The sequence below is a fragment of the Meriones unguiculatus genome, chromosome 2 (assembly GCF_030254825.1).
Source record: "Meriones unguiculatus strain TT.TT164.6M chromosome 2, Bangor_MerUng_6.1, whole genome shotgun sequence".
In the NCBI taxonomy this organism is placed as follows: Eukaryota; Metazoa; Chordata; class Mammalia; order Rodentia; family Muridae; genus Meriones; species Meriones unguiculatus.
In genome coordinates this window covers 28197863-28216419 of record NC_083350.1, presented here as the reverse complement: position 1 = coordinate 28216419, position 18557 = coordinate 28197863, and the positions used below count along the sequence as shown (strand labels likewise).

Genomic DNA, 18557 nt, shown 5'->3' with positions numbered 1-18557 from the left:
TGTCCCAGCATTGGAACTGGACCTCCAGCTGGGGGGTGTGCATCACCGGACCCCTCAGGGAGGTCCTGTGCATGGGGCACCTCAGGCCACAGTGCCACTTCCCTCCCCTCCTCTCTCAGGCCTGGCATTGCTTGGCACACTGCCCTAACTGTTGCCCTCTACCCAGACCCTCGCAGCATCCCTTCTCTCCTGGCCCACTTTCTACTGAGCCTGCTCCCCACTTTTGCTGCCCTTAGTGGGACAGGCCCCATGGGACCATTCAGATGGCACGTTTTCTGTGGTGCATGTCCAGGCCCTGCAAGACCCTGTGACATTTAGCATATGCATGAGACCACATGGAAGGGGCTGTCACAGCATCATTCCTGGCTGCAATCCTCCCTTCCATCCTCCCCTTGTCTCCTGGAACTCAGCCCAGCCTCCTCCTGCCCCTCCCGTTGACACAAGGCACCGGCTGTGTTCATAGCCAGTCTCTTTCTGGCGTTGCCATGCTGGCTCAGCAAACTCCAGGGCTCCCACCCCTGGCCATCAGCCCACGGCGCACAGGCCTAGGCTTGAGTACTGCACACGTGTTGCTGATGGGGTGCACGTGCTGGACTGTTATGCCTACTGTGGTCCTGGGGTGTGGGAAGTCTGGCAGAATCAATCCCCCTGATGCGATCATCAGCGTCTTCTCTCATTGCTACCCAGGCATGGTTGACTCCTTGATGGCTGCCACCACTAGGCACAGCTGCCAGCTTTGTGGGTAAAGAGGATGTGGTGAATTAGTGGTCATGCCTCCTCAGCAGAGTGGCAGATGCACTCAGCATGCAGGTGTTCATCACTGCCGATGCCTGCACCCCTGAACTAGTCCCTGGAAGGTCCTAAGAGGTATGCAGGTGTAAGCCAGACTTCCACAGCCTGCTTCTTCTGTTCAGCTACTTCTCTATCATCAGGTGGGTCTAAGGTCCTAGGACCTGCCCATCTCCTTGCTGTGCATGCAGGAGAGAAAGGCATCAGTAAGAGAAGGGGCAGAGACAGGAGGATGCCAGGGAGGAAAGGAAAGGGCATGAGGAAGAAGGCAAGGAAAGGGGCTGGAAGCAAAGAAGAACAGACAGACATGGTGACCACAGTGGACCTAGGACCGAGTGGTCCTTGTCAGGGGCAGGCAGGTATCAGGCTGCCCACACCTTCACATTCTTCCCCGAGGTCCCAGGGCTCCTCTAAATGCTTTGCTGGCCTCTGAGCCGAGCACTGCATTTCATTTGTGCTGAGTGACGGGAGCAGCAGGCAGGCCAGCCCTGGTCCAAGAGGATGGCCGCTTCTGTTCACAGGGTTACATTTCCATGGTTACAGCCGAAGCACATTCTTCTTAGTGATTTTTAATGATTTTAAAGCAGTTGCCTTGCCCTTGGCCCCTAATGAGTGAGGGTCCCAGGGACCTCTTTTTGCAGTTATTGACGTTTGTTTTTCTGCAAATAAAGCCACACCAGGCAACGTCTAAACCATGAGCTAGCCCCCAGCAACGGCTCAGAGAACAGTGCCCCAGAGACTGTCTGTGGTTCAGGGAGCAGTATGAGGAGAAAGGATTTCTAGTTCCTTAATAATAATTCCTTCTGTATCAGCCACTGTGTTCATCTTGCTTAAGCCACAAAACAGCCTTACAGGTAAAGAACATTATTTACCCAATTATGCACTTGAAGAGGTCCAGAGAAGTCAGAACATTGATTCAAAAATCACAGCTGTCAAGCATGTAGCCACCGATAGTTAACCGGCACTGTCTCCCCTGGGCAGTGGCTGGGTGGTCCCAGGGACCCCCCTGGGAGTACGCTAGAGCACTTTTTCTCAACTTGTTGGTTGTGACCCCCTCGTGGGGGGTGTCAAACAACTCTTTTACAGAAGTCACCTAAGACCATTGGGAAACACAAATATCTACATTACGATTCATAGTGGTAGCAAAATTACAGTTATGAAGGAGCAACAAAACTAATCTTATGGCTGGGGGTCACCACAGCATGAGGAGCTGTATTAAAACGGCTGCAGCGTTAGGAAGGCTGACAACCACTGGGCTAGAGGATCTGAGTCAGGAGGATGGAAGTACAGTTCTGCCCCACCCCTGCCTTCCTCTGGTGCCTCTAGCCTTGGCCATGGTGTTCTGTGCCTCCCTGCTGCCCACCAGCTGTGCGGCCCTGTGAGCACAGGCCTCGCTGCTCTGCTCTGAATTGCCACGTTGGCGGCAGAAGCGGGAAGCGTATTGTGCGCAGAAACAAAATGGAGTGGTTTTTCCTTTTTCTGAAGGTGGTAATGGTGCAATTAGTGGCTAAGCCATTCCCCCCTCCTCCCTGGCTTGCCTCCCTCCTTCCCCTCCACCTTCCTTCTTTTCCCTTCTCGAGAAAAGTGGCTGAATCAAAGAGCTCTGCCCTCGATCTTCCACTGACTCTCAGGAAGAGGGATGGAGGACTCCCCTAAGGTCTCCAGGGACCCCTAGCCTCACTTGGGTCACATACTTGTTGGTGTTGGAGAATGTTCAAAGGTAGAGTGATTTGTGGATTCTGAGGGTCAAGATGGAAACCCAGAGAGTTGGCATTTCCAGGTCCTATTATCTGTCCCTTGCTCTCAGGAGCAGATGCTGGCAGGACACCTCTCCATAGCTGCCTGTGAACCATGCTAAGGCTCCTCCCCCATTTTTTTTTCTGAATGAAGGGGTGGGTGTTCAAGACCAAGCTGCAGGGTGGGAGTGTTCATAAACTCACGCTAAAACTTTTGGGTTTTGCCTTCTAGAAACTGAGAACCCTTCAGTTTTGCTGGCTCCCCAGGGCCCATTTGTAACCTTAGGCCTTCCATCTTCACAGGAGTCTTCTATAAGGACGACCGGCTTCCTATTTTCCAGAACATGAGGTGGGAACTCAGAGAGCTTCCTCAGCAACTTGCCTAGGGTCACACAGTTAGCTAGTGTCAGAGCTGGAACTTGAACTCAGATCACTCCACGCCTTGGGACGTGATTTGTGGCTGCAAGTATGTCTGACACACTGAAGAAGTGAGGTCATCAGGGAAGATGACCAGAGAGTTTTGGATAAAAAGACTCCAGGGCAGGGTACATCCATGCCACTGGCCCAGCCCCAGGTGAGCCATGCCGTGCTCACCTCATTCTAGTTGCCTCACTCCGATCGTACCTTGACATGAAGCACAAGCAGAAACTGGGACATGAGCCCCAGGAGACTGAATCTGCATGGTCTCTCTGGGAGCATGGGTGGGGACAGCTTGTGGAAGAGGCCTCATGGGGGGCCCAGCTGCACAGTGGTGACAGGTAGGGGTGAGAAAGTAGACAGGAACATTCCCTCAGAGTCCAGGGTCTGCTCTGTACTTGTCACCAAAGCTAGAATGACAGTATGATATACTGGTGACTAAAAAAGCAGGGAGAGCAGGAGCAAAATAAGGACAAGGCAGAGGCCATGTCAACCAGACCAATTCCCATGGGGAGCAGAGAAACCATTGCAGAGAGCACAAGGGGGAGGGAAGGAGAGAGAGATGAATTAGCCATCATCGTTCCCCTGTAAACCTTAGAACCCAGCTGTTGCCAGGGCAACGGGGCAATACCTGTCTCTCTAGAGGAGATGAAGTTGCCAGGGTAACTACATCCTGTCTTTCTCAAGGACCATCCCAGAGTGTGGCACCCACTAGCCGTTACTATAGCAACTGCCTCTTTGCCCCACTTAATCCCATCCCGTCTGTTAAGAGGGCCCTATAGTTGGAGGTGGGGGAGGTAGGAAGAGAGATTACTTGTGGACTAAGTTTGTGCTCATCCCCTTCTCCACCCCCCCACCTCAGTACACCACCACCCTGGGGAACAAGACCCACTTGGTCCTGGGCCCACACAGTCCGTCAGTATTGTGTATATAGGGCCAGGGCAACACAGGAGCAGGTTTTGAAGTGGAAGGCAGGCAGGTGTTGGGGAGGCAGTTACCGGGGCAACGGGAACAGGGCGTTTCGGAGGTGGTTGCCATGGGGACCTGGATGCTGACGAAGGCTCGCGAGGCTGTGAGCAGCCACAGTGCCCTGCTCAGAAGCCCCAAGCTCGTCAGTCAAGCCGGTTCTCCATTTGCACTCAGGAGCACGGGGCAGGCGAGTGGCCCCTAGTTCTGGGAGCAGAACAGCAGTGTCCCAGTTCTAGTCCCCAGCCTAAAGCCTGCCTGCCCAGTGCCAGGATGGCCACCATCACCTGCACCCGATTCACAGAAGAGTACCAGCTCTTCGAGGAACTGGGAAAGTGAGTCATATCTTAGGGAGTCCTGGAGGGTATGGGGGATCATCCTCTCGGGCAGGGGGCGTGTGCCTGTGTGGCTAGAGCTCTCCCGTGCATGCAGAGGGAGGCGTGCTGCACGACTTGGAAGCGCTGTGTGTGCACAGGATGTTCAGAGTTAGGCGTTGACACATTTATGTGTCCAGTCCGCCTGTGTGTGTGTGTGTGTGTGTGTGTGTGTGTGTGTGTGTGTGTGGTGAAAGGGTAACAGACCGATGGTATATGCACATATCTGTGCACATGACCTGGGTACGAAAAGATTCTTAGAAACTTGGGGCTTAAAAGGGATTTTCCCACTTGGATGGGTCCGAGCAGGAATGTTTTCTGTAGTTGTGCTTAGATACCATCCTTGACAGGGAGAGTTCGCCGCCTCCCACCTGGAGATCTCGACTTCAGACACTGTGAGGACTGGCTTGCTTTTCCCTGGCGTATCCCCTCCCCCTTTCCCAGCTACCTACCAGGAGCAAGGGCTTTGGCACCGAAGGAGTTAACATGAAAGCAATTGTGGTGTTGGGGAGGAGGGAAGGAACAATCAGCGAGCAGGGGTATGCCACCTTGGCAGCGGCTGTGCACAAAAACTGTGGTCCTTTGGCAAAGTTGCCCACCGTGTTACGCCTCCGATGTCGAGAGAAGGGTGGGAGGCTGAGAAGGGAAAGGTTCCCTGCAGCAGATCAGCAGCTACAGATAGAAGGGAAGGTCTCTAGGTGTTCCCAGCCGGGCTTGTGGGGGTCCTGGGATAAACCAGGAGTTGGAGAGCAGTTTGGAACAGTACCCCATGGACACAGAAGTACCTGTACCAGCCCTGTTTGGTTCTTGTTGTAGCAGCAGGAACATGAGACGAGGGTCCCCGTGAGCAGCTACGTGCCAGTGTGAGGTCTAGAGATACGCGTATCTTGAGGGGAGGTTACATATGACTTCCATGGGGGAACAGATGGAGTTGTGTAAGAACGGACACCAGGCAACACTGTGGACAGAAAGGGAAACGCTGGTGCCAGTAAATCACGAAGAGATGTGCGTGCATGTCATTTGTGTGGAAAGCCTAAAAATGTCAGCATGCCCTGCAAGGGAGCCTGGGTGCAATTATGCAAGGGATGCTCTTGGCTAGGGGGTGTTGCAGCGAAAGTATGGACATGCATCAGTGTACACGTGTGTGGCAGGTCAGAGATGTGTGAATGTCAGTAAGCATGTGTGTGTAGAATGTGCATAAGGTCACAGATGTGAAATGTGGATAGATATTTTTGAGTATGTATGTCTCTTGAGGAATATGTACAGGAATGTATGTGTGTGTGTGTGTGTGTGTGTGTGTGTGTGTGTGTGTGTGCCAGTGTGAGGCCTGGGCTCATGGACTTATCTGGGTGTGTGGGCGTTAGAGGCATGTGTGAGATTATGTTGGTGTCTGCATATGTGTGGGAGGTGGACCTATGACTGTGTATAAGCATAGACCCTGAACACACACACACACACACACACACACACACACACACACACACTCAAACTACCCAGACACTTCCACATACCCCAGCTCCCTTGGGCAAATCTGTGTTCACATTTGTCTACAGACTTCCTGCTGTTCTGCGTGTCTTTGCGCTGGAGGTGTTGGCAGTGGGGGCCCAAGAATACAATTTTTAGGGCTGTTCTGGAGGACTGTCTCTTAAACTTTATCTGGGACCCCTTTCCAGAGTCTGAGTAGTGTTCACCTGACACCTTAGAATTTCCTGAATAGACAGGAGCTGCCTTTCAGGGGCCACTAAGGCTAGTTCTGACAGGGCTGCGTCACAGGGCACAAGGAGATGGAGTAAAGATGCCTCCAGGGACCAGAGTGACAACAAAGTGCGCTTTTGCCCTGAGAAGAGATGGGGGTCGCTAGGACTGGGCTCGGTGGGCCGACTTGGCCTTCTCAGCCCCTCTGCCTACCTGGGTACTCAGAGGTATTAGGGCAGGTGCAGAATTTTAAGAGGCAAGGAACAGTAGTATGGTCATGGTAGGAAAACCAGGGGTGGCAGGGATGCCCAGGCCTTGTCCAGTCAGTCTCAGACATCTTCCTTCCAGAACTATTGGTGCTCTTCACCTTTTTTAGGTCATTTATTCCTCCAGGGATCTGATGAAAGTCTAAATAGACATTCCCTAGAAAAATGCGCAAACCTATAAAACGTTGCGGTGTCAGAGCTTGTGGCGGCTTAGGAAACCTTGCTTGGACCTGTGCTTGAAGATGCTTATGCGAAGGAGAAGCGGCTGGAATGGGCCGGCTTCATGTCTTGGGTGTCTGTGTGACACACTATGGAGGATGAGTTATAGCTTTTGTTCTGCACCTTAGCTTTAGGCCAAACATCTGATGGGGCAGGGAGGGGCTGCCCCACATGACCCTCAGCTCTGCAACATTGGCTAGGCTGCCACTCTTCCTGCAAGCTGTAGATGTAGAAGACTGAGGATTATATAGATGGCGTGTGAAGACATAGCTTTAAGCCTGGCACACACACACACACACACACACACACACACACACACTGGGCATCTGGTAGGACATTTGCTCCTGGGGTGGCTGTTATCCTCAAGGATTGGGCAGGCCTAAGTGGGGAGGCAGGGCCTTTTCACCGTTTATCTTTTGTTTTGAGGGTATCCTGTTTGGGGGAGGGGGATGGTGTTCAAGGTCTTCCTGGGCTCCTCTTCCATGAGGGAAGCAATGAGGAACGTGTTTTCAGAGTTCAGCCTTGAGTTGATGGTCCTGTGTCCTTTAGCTAGGACACCGTGTGACTCTACCCAGACACTGAACCCCCACCCAGAACTCTGTTCACATAACCAGCAGGTAGCTGAGCTGGGCTGGGCTTTTAAAAGAGACTTGGGGACTTTGGTTGACCCCTGGCTGGGCCCTAGATCGCCACAGCATAGAAGAGGACAAACAGATTCGCTGGCACCCTGCCCAGTAAAGACTGCACCAGTGGCCTTTGAGGAGCCTAGTCTGTCTGGAGGTAGCCCTGAATAGGAGTTTCTGGAACTTCTAGATGCTACCAGACTAAAGACAGTCCACCCTCCACCTCCCCCCACCCACCCACCCCCCGCCACACCACCATGCCCTCGCACTGAGGCATATAAATTAAGAAAAGCTAAGAATCCTGGGTCCCCTATAGGGTTACGATAGGGCTGTTTCTAGAGATTCAGGGATGAGTTCACCCCCTCTTCCCTTGACCTCCCTCCTCTTCCCTCCTTGGAATAAAAGAAATGGGAGTGCTTGCTTGAAGTGGGCTGCAGTGCCAGCTTCTGGGTCAAGAGGGGGCCAGGGTAGCCCTCAGAGTTCCCTCACACTCGCTCAGCCTTCTCTGATGTCCAGAATCAATAGAAAGGAAAGAAGGGTGGGGATGGGGTGGTGGAGAGGCAACAGAAGCCCTGGGAAACTTAGGCCCCTGGGGAACGGATTCTTCTTCCAGCCATTGCCTCCCCAGGCCTACATCTGCTCCCAACTGTAGGAGTCAGAGAGGCAGAGACTTGTTCTACGGACCTACAATTGCTGCTCTGGACAGAAGGAGCCTCAGAAGGCAATTTTATTTAAGAGAGAGGGGAGGGAGGAGAGAGCTCAGCCTACTCTTTTCTCTCTAGAAACAGGGATCTGAAGTTGACTCAGGCAGGGCAGGGTAGAGGAGGCTGGTAGGAGTGTGGGTGGCCACAAGGTTGACAGAGACTTGTGGGCTGGCCCCTGAGCCTGAACCCCTTCCTCCACAGCTTTTCGTCCTGAACCAAGCTAGGGGTGGGGGCTGGGGGTTGCTGATCGGCAGTGGCGGCCTGGCTTAGAGGCAGCTTCCTGCACTAGGCTTCAAGATGCTGGCAGCACAAGACCTCTTTGAGATGCGAGCTCCAATGCTCTGTAGCATACGCTTGGGGCCCTTTGCCCTTTGAAGAACTGGAAGGAGAGTGGGCAGCATCATGGCAAGAGGACGCTAAGGCACCAGGGCCCCACCTAGAGTCAGGGTTATTCACATCTAAGCCCTCCTACCAGCAGCACTGGGCCTCACAGTATCTTTCCATCCATTAGCTTAGCCCCCCCAGGGAAGTGGGCAGGGCTTACTCATCCATTTCACAGATGAGCAGACTGGGGCTAAAGGAGGTGGCAGGAAAGCTCAAGAGACTGTGATCTGGTCCTCTGGGAGGCTGCTGAGCAAGGCACACCATCTAGTGCTGCATGTGTGAACCAGCTTTCCTCATGCCTGTGAACCAGAGAAAAGGGGCAGTGGTCATGGTGGTGGTGGCAGAGGCCAGTGAGGGAGATAACTGAGCTGATGTTCATTTTCTAGCCACAGTTCTGCTTTGACTTGGGCTACCTTAGATGAACCACTTGTTTTCTGTGAGCTTCAACTTTTCTGTCAGTAAAATGGGGGTCCTGCCTCTGGAGATGTCTGGAATGCTCCTCTCTGTGGCCTCCATCGATGGAGGACTAGAAGGAAGACTTCAGAGCCTGTGTTCCAGCACTGGATGGGCTGTGGAGACTGTGTGTGCATTGCATGAGTGGAGACACCTCACGGAGGATAGTGATTTGTCCGAGGCCACAGCATGAGGCAATGATATGTAGGGACCAGAGGCCAAAGGATGGGCAACGGGGAGGCAGACAAGACCTGGATGGCAGAGAGATGCGAGGACAGGGGAAGGGACAGCCTTTCCTGGCTTCTCCACATCACCAGAGAAGGAAGCAGGCACATGTTCTTGTGCATGCCGCAGCCCTCCACCCCCACACAGGCGCCCCCACACAGGCTGAGACACAGTGACACTCTCCAAGCCTTCTCCCTCCCTCCTGCCTTCCTCCAAAGCAGTGACACTGCTGTCAGCAGCCCCTGCCGCCTGGAACTGCAGCCCTCTGTGTGCTGTGAGAGCAGCCTTCTAGGCTAGTGTACACGCACGCACACACACACACACACAAGATGGCACAGGACATATAGTATGAATCCAGTTTCCAGTGCAGTGACAGCAAGGAGTCACTGGCTGGACTTCTGGGTTCTGTCTCACCACACATCACTCTCCATTTCTCTGGTCTCTATTTTCTTCTCTCCCACTTCCTGTCTCGGGGCAATCCCTCTGCTCCAGTTCACACTGCCCAAGGCCTGCCCTCTCGTGATCACTTCCATGAAGAGCCTGCCTCAGGCAAGCCAAGTGCCACCCGCCCAGCTGACCCCAGTGCTGGCCCTCTAGGTCCTTGGGGCTCTGTGGCTACATGTAGTATTGGGAAGTGCCATATGGCCTCTGAGTCATAGAATGTTAAGAGCCTTTGTCCCTTGGGGTCAGATGAGGGAGGGATTTATCTGTGATCCTTGTGGCCATTTCCACACATATTTCTCTGCCCCCGATCTTGGCTTGTGCTCAGCATGTGTCACATGCAGGGCTTATGTGGTCTCTGCCCTCATGGGGTGGACAATCTTGAACAAAGCCAGAGCCAAATGTCTTCTACACTGATTATTTAGGCCGTGGTGGTAGTATAGGTGCATGGGCTTATACAACCAGTGCTCAGATGATAGAAGCAGGCAGATCCCTATGAGTTCGAGCCCAGCTTGATCTACATAATAAATTCCAGATTAGCCGAGGCTACACAGTAAGACCTTGTCTGAAAATACCAAACAACAACAAAGAGGTAGTTACCCCAACTTCCAGTCCTTAAAATGCAGTTGAAGAAGGTCTAGGAGCCTAGACAGGGCCAATGAGACTCAAGACCCTGCAAGTTGGGGACAGAGGTATCGGAGAGGACTGCCCTGAAGATGTTGGGAGCCGAAGGCTGGACGAGAGACCTCTCTAGAGGGAAGAGGGAATGAAAATGTTCCCAATAACGGTGCAGCTCAGGCAAAGCTTCTGGGGTGTGTCAAAGATACACGTCCTCCTCAGAGGACACAATGGGGTTTGTCCAACTCTTCTCTGATTTGCAGAGCCCGCCCTCCAACTTCCAGATGCTAAGTCCTAGGAGGAGCAGTAAAAAGCCTGCATCTGCAGAAGGGACGGCCCGTAGGGTGGTGGAGGTCTGGAAGCCAAATCAAGTACGGGGTTGGGGGGGGCACTTGAACAGGTCACAGAGCTCTCTTTGGGGCTTGGCACAGACTAAGGATCATAGGGGACAGTGCCTGAAAGTACAGAGCAAGACAGGCAGGCTTACTCTCAGCACCAGAGGGAACTTTCTAAGGACCAGAACTATTCCTGTTGCCGGCCCCCTCTGGAGATGGCACTGATGTGGCAGATAGACTTGCTTTTGTTCACAGCCCTTGGTCTCATTGGCATTCTCCTAACTAGCCCTCCTGCCCTAACCTAGTAACATGCTTTTGAGCAGGAGTTGGGGGACAGTGAGGGGCTGGGATAATCTCTGTTCCACTGAGAATAACTCAGGGCCCAGTGCTGTTGCTTTGTGAACAAGGGACTATGGCCCAGAAGGTCGGTGGCTCACAAGAACTGGGCCTTCCAGCCTCATCTTACTCCAAGGCATGGCTCTCTGCCCACAGAGCATCTCTGACGCTGGGGCAAGTCTCTGGTGTAAGTCTCTGGTGTGTGTACCATGGAAGGGACAGGCCAGGTCAGAAGAAGAAGTGAACAAGGAAGTCCCTTTGCCTTTCTTCCATTCTGTCCAATTCTGGCTCTGCCCCTAGGCACTGAGTATATATAAATATAATTTTTCCCCTATCTTTCCTTTTTGTAACCCATTCAAGAAAAGGCATGTGCAACCAAAACAGGGAATATGTTGGAACTTCTGTTGATTCAATGTTCCCTTCAACAAACACAATCTTCTGGTTCTGAGGCCTTCTGTGTCCTCTGAGAAACTTCTGCTGGGTTGGCGGTGGAGCTTGGGGGTGCAGGACAACTTGTCCCCATAGCATCTTCTGGAGCCCGGGAGTGGGCGGTGCACTGCCGGGGACAGGAGGAGTGAAGCGAGCACTGCCGGGGACAGGAGGAGTGAAGCGAGGTTTCTGCAGCAGGTCCTGGGATGTTCTGGCTGTATTATACGGCACCATGTGGCCATCTGCTCACAGAGGTCCTAGGGAGAGAGGAAGAGAGGGACATATCAAGCAGAGGACATCCTGGGCCCAGCCCCATCTTCCTCTCATCAGTTTGCTGTCTGGAACTGGCATGGCTCAGTTTTGCTTGCTTATTATTAAGAAAGGATACCATTGCCTAAAAAGAACAAAAACCATTGTTTTTTTAATACCCTACACTGTTGGGGTGAGAGAGAGAGGGAGAGAAAGAGAGAGAGACAGAGACACAGAGAGATATGACTCACCAACCATTGGTGATGGGAAAGATGCGCACAGGGCTGGGAGCTGTAAAAATGCCTGTGTACGATTTCCTTTTTGCTTCCAAGTGGACTCTGCTGGCCACAGCCTTTTTATGATCTTGAGAACTGGGGAATGCTTGTATAAGCTATGGCCACCCTCCCTGCACACTGCCCTCTTTTTCTAACACATGGAATTCTGCCCATTTCTCACAGACTTAAAGCACAGCTGTGATCCAAAGTCAGGGCTCTCTCTCTCTCTCTCTCTCTCTCTCTCTCTCTCTCTCTCTCTCTCTCTCTCTCACCCCAACAGTGTAGGGTATTAAAAAACAATGGTCTGAGCCAGAAGGCCTAGTCCAAGTTTCTCAGCCTCAGTGTCATTACCTGTTGACCTTTGTGATAAGATATATCTGGGCTTGCCAGCTCCCCACATAGCCAGACGGGTCCCACAGGGTGGTCTGACAGGTGACACAGCTCTGGTGGCCAATCTAAGCTCTTTGCCCTCCTGTAGATGTTTCAATCATACCTGCTTTGAATTCCACATCTTGGGCAGTCAGACCAGGTTTGAATCCTATCCCAGAGAGCAGGTCCATCTGTACTGAGCCAGGAATCTCTGCGATCGCCTCAGCTTGGCTCAGCGAGGTGGAAGGTTCACAGATCTTAACAGAGGGAACTTTGAGGGAGAGACTGGTTGGAAAACACCTGCCATGTAGCTAGCATCCAAGCAGGAGAATGAATAGCTCAGAGGATGGGACTAGAATTATGAAAGCAAGAGGAGCACATGTGCGTAGATCTCTGAGGGTGATGGGTAGAGTGATTAAACCCTTTTGGGGGAGTCACGATTATGAGGTTGAGGAAGAAAGCACGAACAGCCTTTGCCCAGAGCATCATACAGACACAGGATCATTTTAATGACATTGTAAATGGGTTCATCAAAGCTCAGAGCCTTCCTGGACACTGAGCTAGCAGCCCTGGCCCAAGAAAGGAGGAAGAAGTGGCCAGGAGACTGATGCAGAGAGAATAGGGGGGTGGCAGTTGGTAGGCACCGGGCAGAAGGAGTACTGTTGTTGAGGATGAACCACAGTGCCACGCGTTCAGCGTTCCAGGTACCCATAGGGTGGGGTAGGTGAGGTAGATTAGGCCCAGGGGCTGCTGCCAGGGCTGGGGGAAGGGGAGGCACTGGGTGGGCGAGCCTGGCATACGTGTTTCTTCCATGGAGCCTCGGGGGTGGTGACCAGATTGTGGTGGGTTCCCGGAGTGTAGGAGGTGGGAAGAGGAGGCAGCGGATGTCGGACATTTGTTCTGGAAGTTTGGCAGCATGAAGGAAGAGAGAATCAGGCAACCAGTCTGCTGAATTGAGAGGACGGTTGCTTTACTTTATCGGGGGAGGGGTATTTCTGAAAGCAGTCAATGAAGGGAAGTCCCTAAGGACTGGAACCTCAGCGTGCAGGGCAAGTTCGTGAGTAGACTGTCACCAGGAAGTCCCGATGCAGAAATATTCCTCTCTACTGAAGCCCTGAAGGAAGGTGAAGTGACTGACCTTGGGGTGTCCAGATGGAAGTAAGGCCAGAATTTGTCATTCTCCTCTTTCACATAGGGAAACTGAGGCCCAACGAGTAAGCCAGCTCGTAAGCAAGCTGGGTGCGGATTCTGGTCTTCTCATTTTCTGTCTAGTGCCATTGGTGCTGTCCCCAGATGCCATGGCAACTCTTCAAGGGGTTCTAGCCCAGAGATGATTATGGGCACCTGTGGCTGGCAGTCAGCCACACCCAGGCCACCAGGACACCAGCTCTGATAGTCTGCCAGAAAACAATTTCCCAGTGCGAGTCACTCTTCACAGCCCATTAGCACGTTCCCACATTCTAAGTAGACCCACTTTGCTCTGTCCTCATGCTGTCTGCCTGGCACTGGGTGGGGCCTCCTTGCAGGCTCATATTCATTCCTGGTGCACACACCCGGGCGAGACTGCTCAGCCCTGAGGAGAATCTCCTTCCCTCCTTGCCAGGCCCCCCGCCTTTCCCCCAGGCTCAGCAGATAGGGTCCATTTTGTTTCCGATGAGGCTGGCTGTTTTCATCCTCTCGAATATAACGATGCCCATGCAAGACATCTTTTCTTGAGCATTTACTGTACTCCAGGGACTCTGCTGAACAGATTGCCTGCCTCATTATCGCATTGAATCCTTGAAGCAACTGCTCAGGGTGGGGACTCTATTGTCCGAATTTTATGGGGGAGGAGGCAGACAAACTAAGATGACATCACTTGCTAGTAGGGAACAATGATGGCGATTTGAACTTGGGCCGGATTGTTCTTACTTGTCAACACGATAGAAGAAGCCATTGACTAGGATCCTATACTGAAGCAGACAGTATGTCTGCTGTGCTGTAGAGTCTGTCTACAGCAGTCTCTGGGCTACAGAGTCTCAACCTTTCCTCAGCCTCATGTTGCCAGTGAAGAAACTAAAGCCCACGGTGCCCACCCCTGTCTAAGTCTAAGTTCTCCCAGAATGGCTGAGACCTTAAAGTTCCTCTGGTGTCTGCTGTCTTCGGCTCACACATATACCTCTCCCTACCTGCTGTTTACACGGATAAACTCTGAGGATGCACACGTGTGCTGCATCATCACACAGACTCAGCTAGGGCCAGGGGCCAAGACCCGCCTGTGTCCAGATGTCTGCCCCCACCCCCTTGTTCCACTTTCCCTCCATTGCCTTTCCCTCCCTCTACACTTCACTGTCTACCCTCCCCCTCTGCACCCAGAACACTGCTCAGTCTTGTTCTTGGGCTAAAGAAACACCCTCCTACCAGGAACCCAGGGGCACTTTCACAGGTATTCTCAAGAAATCCCCCTCACCCCACTCCAGCATCCCCTCTTCTCTTTCTGTGGAGCCATTTCTTCCCCATACCTTCTCCATCTTGGCCTCCTGATGCTCCTGCTCTGCCCTAGCCTGCCTACCCACCTGCTAGCCTCCTTCTCAGACCCCTGGGAGGAGTGGGCTGGCTCTTTCCATTTGCCAAGGCTTCTGGGTTGTGGTCTATTGCTCACACAAGGGCAAGAATGAACAAACATGCTTTTTCTAAACAAAAGATGAAGGAAGCAGAAGTGAGGATGGCAGACTGGCTGGCTCCCTCTTATCTACCCCGTTTGTCTAAGCCCCACCATGACAGGAAGAGAGCCTTCTCTGTGTAGATGGAACGCCAAAGCTGAAGGGTTAAAAGGAGCCCTGAGCTCAGGCCTCTGCTGCCTCAATAGGCCCCTAGCATCCTCTGCTCTGTGTCCTGTGGTCCTACTCCTGGGCCAAGAGCTCTGCACTGACCACCTCACCCAGTTTCCCAGAGCACCCAGAGCGGTGATGCCACTGCTCTCTTAAGGGGAGAAAGAAGATCAGAGGGTCAGTTAGAGGCCAACTAGGACTGAACCTCTTAGAGCCAGGGGGAAAGTCACCTGAGTTCCCTTCACTGCCTCCCTAGAAATATTCCTTCTTGCATGGGGCTAGAGTTTCCAGATCTGTGAAATGGGGATCACAATTCTGATTTCTTCATGACGCTGTGGGATCAAAAGGAGTCTAGCGGTACCCGGGCTTGAGAGTTCCTGTATCTTAGGGTTAGCAGCTGGGTCCTGACTTGGGAGGGGCCTCCCCTGAGTCCCCGAGGAAGGCTGTGTACCTTGCCCCTGGGCAACATGCTCAGGATGTCCTTTGGTGGGGGGGGGCTCAGGTTGCATAGCAACCCTTGGCTTATAGGAAAGCTGTGTTGTTCTTGTTCAGTGAGGGAGGCTTGTCTGGTTCAGTAGATGTGCCTCCTAGGCCCCTGCTCCTTGGGTTTTGTGAAGCTGCTGGCACATAGCCCATTCGGTGGCCCCATTAATGCTGATTCCAAGCTGTGGGATATGTAATAGGACAGGAAAGACTGCCTGCAGAGGAGAGGGAGTTAAAATCTCTGTCTCTCTGTCTATCTCTCTGTGTCTGTCTGTCTCTCTCCTTCAGATGTTTGACACAGGGTTCTCAAGTATCCCATGTAGCTGGGGATGACTTTTAGTTCCTGGTTTTCCTTCTTCCACTTACCGAGTACTGGGATTAAAGGGGCATGATAGGAGCACTCTGTCATCTGAGCTATATCCCCAAGTCCCCTCCACTTTTGATATGGTCACATTAGACCTGTAACCCAGGCTGCCCTCAAACTTATGGTCTTCCTGCCTCAGCCTCTGGAGTGCTGGTATTACAGATGTGTTCCACACCCAACCATATTTTTAAAGGCATCTATATTTTTAAAGGTTTCCCTAGTCAATACCGTAGCAGTCAGCTTTCTGGCTACTGATGTAAAGTCTTATGGAGGTTTGTGTGTGTGTGTGTGTGTGTGTGTGTGTGTATTGTATTGTTGCAATTGATTGCATCTACCTGACTCACACTAATGGAGGTTTAGCTAGGAACCCAGCATGGGCCAGGTGCTAGTAAATAAGGCAAGGCCTTACCAGCTTTAGGTAGCCCAGAACCCTTCCCAGATGAGGCCACTGAAACACTTCCCTTTAAGGCCTCAGGGGACTCAAGGTCAACAGCTGGTCAAGAACCTAATAATGGCTTTCAGGTCCATTTCTCTGCCTCAGTAAGATGGATGTCTCTGAAATACCGGTTGCCTCCTTGTCTTCAAATGTCTATTTCTGTCCTCAATGCTCCTGACTGAAATCCTTTTGCTGGCCTCATTTCTGTTCCTTTCACTGTTATCTAAAATCACTTCCTTATCTTGCCAGTCGCTAGTTACTGGTTCTTGACACTTGGTACCAAGTGCTAGATGCTAGGTTCCAGATGCTGGGTGGTGGGTACTAAGTGCTAAGTACCTTGTGCTAAGCATATCAACTCACTAGTTAGGTGGGAGAGACAAGAAAGAGGATAAGCAGCCCCCAGGAGGGCCAAGTCAGAGAGGGGGTGGGATCATAAGACTGACAAAATATATAATATGCAAGTCTTTTTAGTTATTTTTTTTTGGTGCAGGGCTGCTAAAATTCTTATATTTCCTGAAAAATAGGAGTGTTGGGCATTTTTCATTCTCATATCTGGCCTTTGACCCCAGATCCTGATACAAAACTCTTAACCCTCCTGGGATTTCCAGGAGAAACATCTTTGGTTCTTACGAGGTGACTCATTGTGGGTTTCTGTATGGAGGTGGCTATCAGAAAAACCAAGCGCTGATTGGAGGCTTGGACCCTCCTGCCTCAGTCTTCATTCTTTGGGGAGATGAGAGGACTGGAAATCAAGACAGTGACTGAACACAGTTACATGATGAAGTCACCACAAAGACTCCACAGGTGCAGAGTCCTTCTCAGACACCTTCTGGGAAACGGACACATGCAAGTGGCAACAGAGTGGCCCGCCTCCGCTCCAGAGGGGTAGAGCTCCTGTGCTCCAATCTCCCAGGCTCTGGCCTCCGTTTCTTTTTATCCAGCTGCTCATCTGTATTCTCCACATGTCTTAGATTGCATAACAAACTAGCAGACACGTTCTTCTGAGTTCGGTAAGGCACCGCAGAAAATTCTCCAGTTTGAGAGCGGTGGTAAGAGCCCCCTATTGTTAGCAAGTTTGTACAGGGGCATGGGCGACCCAACGAGCCACTTCTTGAAGTTGGCACCTGAAGTGAAGGCATAGTGCTGTGGAATGGAGCCCTTAACCTGCAGAGGTGGCTTACCTCTAGCTGGCATCATAACTGACTTTCGAGATGTGCAATGAGGGTGCAGACAGTGAGAGGACTGGTTGGCATAAAAGAAGCCATCTTTATTTGGTGGCCAATGTTGAGTGTGTTGGGGTGACTAATGGCAGGTAAGTTTTTCCTACACAGGGACTTCATGGAGTACAGTGCAGACCCTGTAGCAGAGGCGGTGTCTCAAGGAGGTGACGGGGGTCTCTCTGCTTTCTTATTGGTGAAGAGCGGGTAGGACTTGACAGTCCTGGGACAGCCTATTTTTGTGTGAGGCCTTCAGTGTACATGCGATTCTGGCCATTCCTTTCTTCCTTGTCCTCCTCCGCCATTTCCCAGCCACTTACTTCTTGCTGCCCTGAGTTCATCCAGCTAGAGTGTGTCCAACTAAGGTCTATGCCAGACTGAAAGCTCCCTTGGGGTCCACCAGCAATTGCTCCTGCCTCACATGTTAATGGCAAGAAGAGAGACTCTGGCCCAGCTTTCCGGATATTAGGATTCACAGGAATCATCCAAGCATCTTGGGCCTGCTTGTCATCTTAGGTGTGGGGGTGGAAGTTTGGAGGCTATTGAGAACCAAGCATGCCAGCAGCAGGAAGTTGGAGGGTTACTTGGGAGGGTGTTAAAAGGCCAGAAGTGAAAATATTTGAGGCCCAGGTTCAACTTCACTTGCAGTCCGCAGTATGAACTTGAGCACTCTACTACACACGGCTGCACTCTGGAACCCTACACACGGCTGCAGTCTTGAATCCTAATCCACACGTGAGGCTTCTGAACTATGGTTTTGCACTGTGTCTGGATGGTTCGTACAGTAACAGCACACTAGCACCTGGGCAGTCTCCCCAGGCTCTCTCTCTCTTCTGGCCATTAGTGTGAGGACAGTAACGGCTGTGACACAGGGCCCCTCAGAAGCCTCTCCTGTGATGCACAGAGCTGACAAGATGGGTTCCATGGAGAAGTGCAAAATGGTAGTGCAAGCTGAGGTCCAGCCCTCAAGCTAGTTTCCTTTGGTTTTGTGCTTCAATTCTTTTGGAATAAGGAGCCAACATTTAAAAACCAGGGAATTTCTTGTCAATATACAGACTTTTCCTTTTCCTCAAAAAGCTGAACACTGCCCCTTTCCCCATGACAACAGCCATGCTTGGCTTGTGAGCTCAGAGACACACAGCTCTTGTCCCCACTTCTCTTCCAATCGCTGACACTTCAAGGGTAAAGTTCCAGGAGCTGCTTAAAGCATTTTAAAAAGATGTTCGACCGTGCTCCTAAAACCAAATGTAGGGACTGGAATGGGGACATGACTTGTTGGGTAAAAGCGCTGGTTCCACAAGTCTGAGGACCCAAGTTCCAATATCCAGCACCCACATAAAGAGC

The 18557-nt window shown here is 51.9% G+C and overlaps 1 protein-coding gene across 3 annotated transcripts in view; it reads left to right on the top strand.

Moving 5' to 3' along the window:
• Positions 1–3999: 3999 nt before the first annotated feature.
• Positions 4000–18557, top strand: part of Camk2a (calcium/calmodulin dependent protein kinase II alpha) — a 62563-nt gene continuing 48005 nt past the window's right edge. For 2 of the 3 annotated variants that reach the window (XM_060377213.1, XM_060377214.1), the window contains exon 1: positions 4024–4243. In XM_060377213.1, coding sequence (XP_060233196.1) covers positions 4182–4243 — 62 coding nt within the window. In that variant the 5' untranslated portion in view covers positions 4024–4181. Of the gene's footprint in view, positions 4244–18557 lie in introns of all 3 variants that reach the window. The other variant, XM_021633677.2, reaches the window with a different exon arrangement.